The 5,794-nt window shown below is 44.7% G+C and overlaps 1 protein-coding gene across 1 annotated transcript in view; it reads left to right on the plus strand.

The window, feature by feature from the left end:
* Positions 1–861: 861 nt before the first annotated feature.
* TAF13 (TATA-box binding protein associated factor 13) overlaps positions 862–5,794 on the plus strand; it is a gene marked incomplete at its 3' end in the record, with an annotated part of 10,304 nt that continues 5,371 nt past the window's right edge. Inside the window, exons 1-2 of the mRNA XM_017852634.1 lie at positions 862–976; positions 1,838–1,916. Of these exons, the coding sequence (XP_017708123.1) occupies positions 950–976; positions 1,838–1,916 (106 nt within the window). The remainder of the gene's footprint in view (positions 977–1,837; positions 1,917–5,794) is intronic.

Here is a 5,794-nt window from a genome sequence, read left to right on the forward strand (position 1 = left end):
GGTGGCTCACACTCGTAATCCCAGCACTTTGGGAGGCTGAGGGGGCAGATCGCTTGAGGTCAAGAGTTTCAGACCAGCCTGGGCGATATGGCGAAACACCATCTCTACTAAAAATACAAAAATTAGCCGGGCATTGGTGGTGTGCGCCTGTAATCCCAGCTACTTGGAGGCTGAGGTGGGAGGATGGCTTGGGCCCAGCAGTTCTAAGCTGCAGTGAACCCAGATTGCGCCACTTCACTCCAGCCTGGGGGACAGTGAGGCTGCGTCTCAAAAAAAAAAACAAAAATAAGGCCGGGCATGGTGGTGCACGCCTGTAATTCCAGCTACTCGGGAGGCTGAGGCTTTAACCCGGGAGGCGGAGGTTGCAGTGGGCCGGGATCGCGCCACCACACACTCCAGCCTGGGCGACAGAGTGAGACTTGGTCTCAAAAAAAAAAACAAAAACCTTCACAAAATTTTAAATGCTTAGTCTTGCGACACCATCTCTTGGAAATTTCTGGTGAAGCACAGTATCCCCAATAATTAACACAGTGCTTAGAAACGGTGGAACCACAAAACTTTAAAATGATTTAAAAGCATTTGTGTCAGATAAAGGACCGCTGGCTAGCCCTCCTACGATCCATAGCTTCCCAGTCCGCAAACAGGAAGCCGTGATTCAACGCGCAGCAGCAAATTTAGGGTGACAACGAGATACACACCACCTAGCCCGTGATTTCCTTTTCTTTGTTAGTTTTCAATTCCTTCAGGGTTACAGGGAGGAGATCCGGCCTCCTCCGCTAGAGACTGTCGCATTTCCGCCGCTAGGCCGGAAAGCACCACAGTCCTCCCGCAGGCCGCAGCCAGCTAGTCCCAGCTCCAGCCCCGCCCATCACCGGAAGGGAGGCGGCGGAAGTAGCGTAACCCGCTGGGAGCCAGCCGGGGGGACGCTGTGGGTTGGAGGGCTAGTGGGATGGCAGATGAGGAAGAAGACCCCACCGTGAGTGACCGTCTCTGTCCAAAACCTCTCTTTTCTTCACTCCGTCGGGCTCAGTAGCGGAGACAGAGTTCAGAATCGGATCTGCTTGCCTTAGTTCCGCCAACAGAATTCGGGGACTTCCCGCCCTAAGGATTGATCATTTTAGAAAGTGGGGAAGGACATGAAGGAAGAGTAGGTTTTGTGACCCCTTTCCCCTTGATTTTGGTCTGTATTTGCCAGACACTGAAACACGTACAGAATCATCAGAGGTCAAAACTGACATCTATTAGCGCTCACTATGAACCAACAGTTCAATTGTTAACAAAACTGTACTTACTGTGAAGTAATGGGAAAAGAATGCATTGAAAGACAGCCTGGATTTCAAAATCTCCATTCTCTCTAAGCAAGTTATTTAACTTTGACAGTCAGTTTTCTTGTTACAAAATAGGGTTACGGGCTTCCTTAAGGAACGTTTTTAGTACCGTATAAACAAATGCTTAGTAAATATTAGTTTTGCTTACTACAAAGTTTACAAAGGTAGACTTTGAGTCAGTCTCAACTGTTTAACGGTAACAGTAGCAATAGGCCACCTTAGTTGTTTAAAAATAAAACCTATGTTCATTAGAACTCTTACACGTAGAAGCAGTAGGATTATTTGTTAGGAACATTGTAGAAGCCATTTTTGGATGAGTTGGAAGTTGGACTAGATACATAGGCCCCTTCAGTGCTAAGGTTTCCTGTGTGGTTTTTTTTGTTTTTGTTTTTGTTTTCTGCTTCCTTTAGGCTTTGTTGCTTATCTGTTAAAAATGAAAAAAAAATTGTTATTATTAAAATATCAAATGCAAGGCAATTATTTGACATTTCTATATATACATTTTTTAGTTTGAGGAAGAAAATGAAGAAATTGGAGGAGGTGCAGAAGGTGGACAGGGTAAAAGAAAGAGACTGTTTTCTAAAGAATGTAAGTAGTATTGACAATGATTTTGTTATAGATGATGAAAACTTTTGGACATGTCCTTTCAAAGTACATTTATTGCTTTGAATATTTCCCTGTAGTGACAATATTCTCAGACTAGCCTATCAAATTCTGTTTAACTTTTGAATCAGATAGTACCAATCCTAACTCCAATTATATGTGTGTGTATGTGTGTGTATAAATTGCTTTTTAGGTGAGCAAATGTAGTTCGTGTTTTAATTTAGGGCAGAAGAACATACCTCCATTTTTCCTCTTGCCTTTGCAGCAGTAGAAACAGAGGCTCCTTTGTAAGCCACAGATAATAATGGATCCTGCAACAGGTGTTGAGGGAGAGTAGCAAGTGAGTTGGGGCTTGGGCTTTGGACTAAGGCCATGAACAAAGTAAGAAGGTGGTGAACAGCTGGGTGCAGTGGCTCACGCCTGTAGTCCCAGCACTTTGGGAGGCTGAGGCAGGTGAATCACTGGAGGTCAGGAGTTCGAGACCAGCCTGGCCAACATGATGAAACCGCGTCCCTACTAAGAATACACAAATTGGCCAGACATGCTTGCTTGAACCCAGGAGGGAGAAGTTGCAGTGAGCCAAGATTATGCCACTGCACTCCAGCCTGCGTGACACAGCAAGACTCTGTCTCAAAAAGAAGGTCGTGAATAGTGTAAGGCATTATAGTAACATGGAGGCTAGATGCAGTGGCTCACGCCTGTAATCCCAGCACTTTGGGAGGTCAAGGCAAGCAAATCGCTTGAACCCAGGAGGTCAAGACCAGCCTGGGCGACATAGTGAAACCCTCTCTCTACAAAAAATACAAAAATTAGCAGGGCATGGTGGCACACCTCTGTAGTTCCAGCTACTCTGGAGGCTGAGGTGAGAGGATGGCTAGAGCCCAGGAGGTGGAGGTTGCAGTGAACCCGATTGCGCCACTGCACTCCAGCCTTGGTGACGGAACCAGACCCTGTGTCCAAAATAGATAAATAAACAAAATAAGCAATGACATGGAGATTATAATGTATTGATTCTCCATCCTACCCCCTCAGTAGATGGTTTTGACCCCTTTTGGCAACACGAGGAAGGGAGAGCAGCTGCTACTACGGATGGTACAGGCCAAGCCCTGGAACACAGCATGAGAATGTGCTCTCCATCTCCCAGTCCTGGGTCCTTTATGTAAAGTTATATCTAAGTATTGAGAGATGAGGCAACACAGATTTATCATATGGTTTATTTAGGCTGGGTTATATCTGAGCAGTTCCCAAATGTCCTTCAAACTGCAAGGTCAGTATATCTTTTTTTTTTTTTTTTTTTTGAGACAGAGTCTCACTGTCGCCAGCCTGGAGTGCAATGGCATGATCTTGGCTCACTGCAACCTCTGCCTCCTGGGCTCAAGTGATTCTCCTGACTCAGCCTCCCGAGTAGCTGGGACTACAGCATATGCCACCACGCCCAGCTAATTTTGGTATTGTTAGTAGAGACGGGGTTTCACCATGTTGGCCAGGATGGTCTCAATCTCTTGTCCTCATGATCTGCCATCTCAGCCTCCCAAAGTGCTGGGATTATAAGCATGAGCCACTATGCCCAGCTTCAGGGTCAGTATATCTTTTTTAAAAAAAAGTATTTTCTTAATTTTTATTTATTTTCTTAGAGACAGGATCTCACTCTTCTATCCCTGGGGCTAGAGTACAGTGGCATGATCACAGCTCACTGCAACCTTGAACTCCTGGGCTCAAGTGATCCTCCCACCTCAGCCTTCTGAATAGCTGGGACTATAGGTGCATGCCACCATGCTCAGTTAATTTTTTTTTTCTTTTCCCCTGAGACAGAGCCTTGCTCTGTCGCCCAGGCTTGAGTGCAGTGGCGTTATCTCGTCTTACGGCAACCTCCACCTCCTGGGTTTAAGCAATTCTCCTGCCTCAGCCTCTCGAGTAGCTGGGATTACAGGCATGCGCCACCACGCCCTGGCTAATTTTTTATATTTTTACAAAATACAAAACGGGCTTCACCATGTTAGCCAGGCGGGTCTCAAACTCCTGACCTCAGGTGATCCGCCCAACTCGGTCTCCCAAAGTGCTGGGATTACAGGTGTGAGCCACCGTGCCCAGCCATACCCAGCTAATTTTTGTATTTTCAGTAGAGACTAGTTTCACTATGTTGGCCAGGCTGGTCTCAAACTCCTACCCTCAAGTGATCCTCCTGCGTCAGCCTCCCAAACTGCTGGGATTGCAGGCATGAGCCACTACACCCAGCCAGACACTCTTATTTTTTAACCATCCAAATCCTTTTCCATATTTTGTTTCCTCACTAAAACTGACCATTTCTTATTTCATTTCTCTGATGCTCCTTATACTATTATGTGGTTTTACTTATTATATCAGCATAAGAATGGGATCCTTGTACCAGAGCATCCCAGAGTGATGTTCAGTTGGTTGTTAGCAAAGACCTTTGTTCCAGTGAGATTAGTTTGTGATGACAGGAATTTGGAATCTTCAGGCTTCTCCTTATCTTACCTGAATATTCATAGAGGTTACTGACGAAAGATCTGTTTCCTGAACCTTAAAAAAAAAAAAAGTTTGCAGGAGACTGGGTACAGTGGCTCATGCCAGTAATCCCAGCACTTTGGGAGGCCAAGGTGGGAGGATTACTTTAGGTCGGGAGTTCAAGACCAGTCTGGCCAACGTGGCAAAACCCCATCTCTAATAAAAATACAAATTTAGCTGGGCGTGGTGATGCTAAATGCCTATAATGCCGCTACTCGAGGGCCGGACACAGTAGCTCATGCCTGTAATCCCAGCACTTTGGGAGGCTGAGGTGGGTGGATCATGAGGTCAGGAGATTGAGACCATCCTGGCTAACATGACGAAACCCCATCCCTACCAAAAATACAAAAAATTAGCTGGACGTGGTGGCACATGCCTGTAGCCCCACCTACTTGGGAGGCTGAGGCAGGAGAATTGCTTGCATCCAGGAGGCAGAGGTTGCAGTGAGCCAGGATGGCGCCACTGGGCTCCAGCCTGGGTGACAGAGCAAGAATGCCTCCAAAAAAAAAAAAAAAAAAAAAAATTCCAGCTACTTGGGAGGCTGAGGCCGGAGAGTCACTGGAACCTGGGAGGCTGAGGTTGCAATGGGCCTATAGAATTTCAAAGCATTATCTGGCATTTGTTTATGCCTTTATAGACCCTTTAACCAAATACAGTTTACATACTTCCCATATAATAAGTTTCCCTTTTCCAGTGAAATATATTTTCTGTCTGGTAAATTCTGCCCATCAAAATGTTAGTGACAAAGTATCGTCCTCAAAATATTTAAACAAAAACAGTAAACCTACAGTGGAGAATTCTGGAAGACACCATGTTAACCAAGTGATCAAAGCATCACTAATAATATACAGTATATTGACATTATATGCCCCAGATATGATGCATTAGGAGGACACATCACCTTGGTGTTCTTCCTGGTAATGTCTAACTTCAATCTAATGAGGAAACATCAAAGAAACCCAAATTGAGGGATAGTCTACAAGATAACTGACCAATATTCTTCAAAAGTGTCAAGGTTTTTTGTAAACGATGGTTTCATTTTAAAAAGAGGTGTCAAGGTTTTGAAAGATGAAAAAGTCGAGGAACTGTCAGAGATCAGAGGGAACAAAGGAGACATGACAACTAAATGGTATGGGAACCTGAAACCAAAAGGACATTGGTGGAAAAACTCGTAAAATCTGAATAAAGTCTGTACTTGTACTGATGTTAATTTCTTAGCTTTGATGACTCCCTATGGTTGTATAACATGTTAACATAAGGGGAAGCTGAATATAGGGCATATGGGAACTGTGTACTATTTTTGCAACTCAGCTGTAAATCTAAAATTATCTTTTTTT

Source organism: Rhinopithecus bieti, unplaced genomic scaffold, assembly GCF_001698545.2.
Source record: "Rhinopithecus bieti isolate Rb0 unplaced genomic scaffold, ASM169854v2 scaffold_35718, whole genome shotgun sequence".
Taxonomy (NCBI): domain Eukaryota; kingdom Metazoa; phylum Chordata; class Mammalia; order Primates; family Cercopithecidae; genus Rhinopithecus; species Rhinopithecus bieti.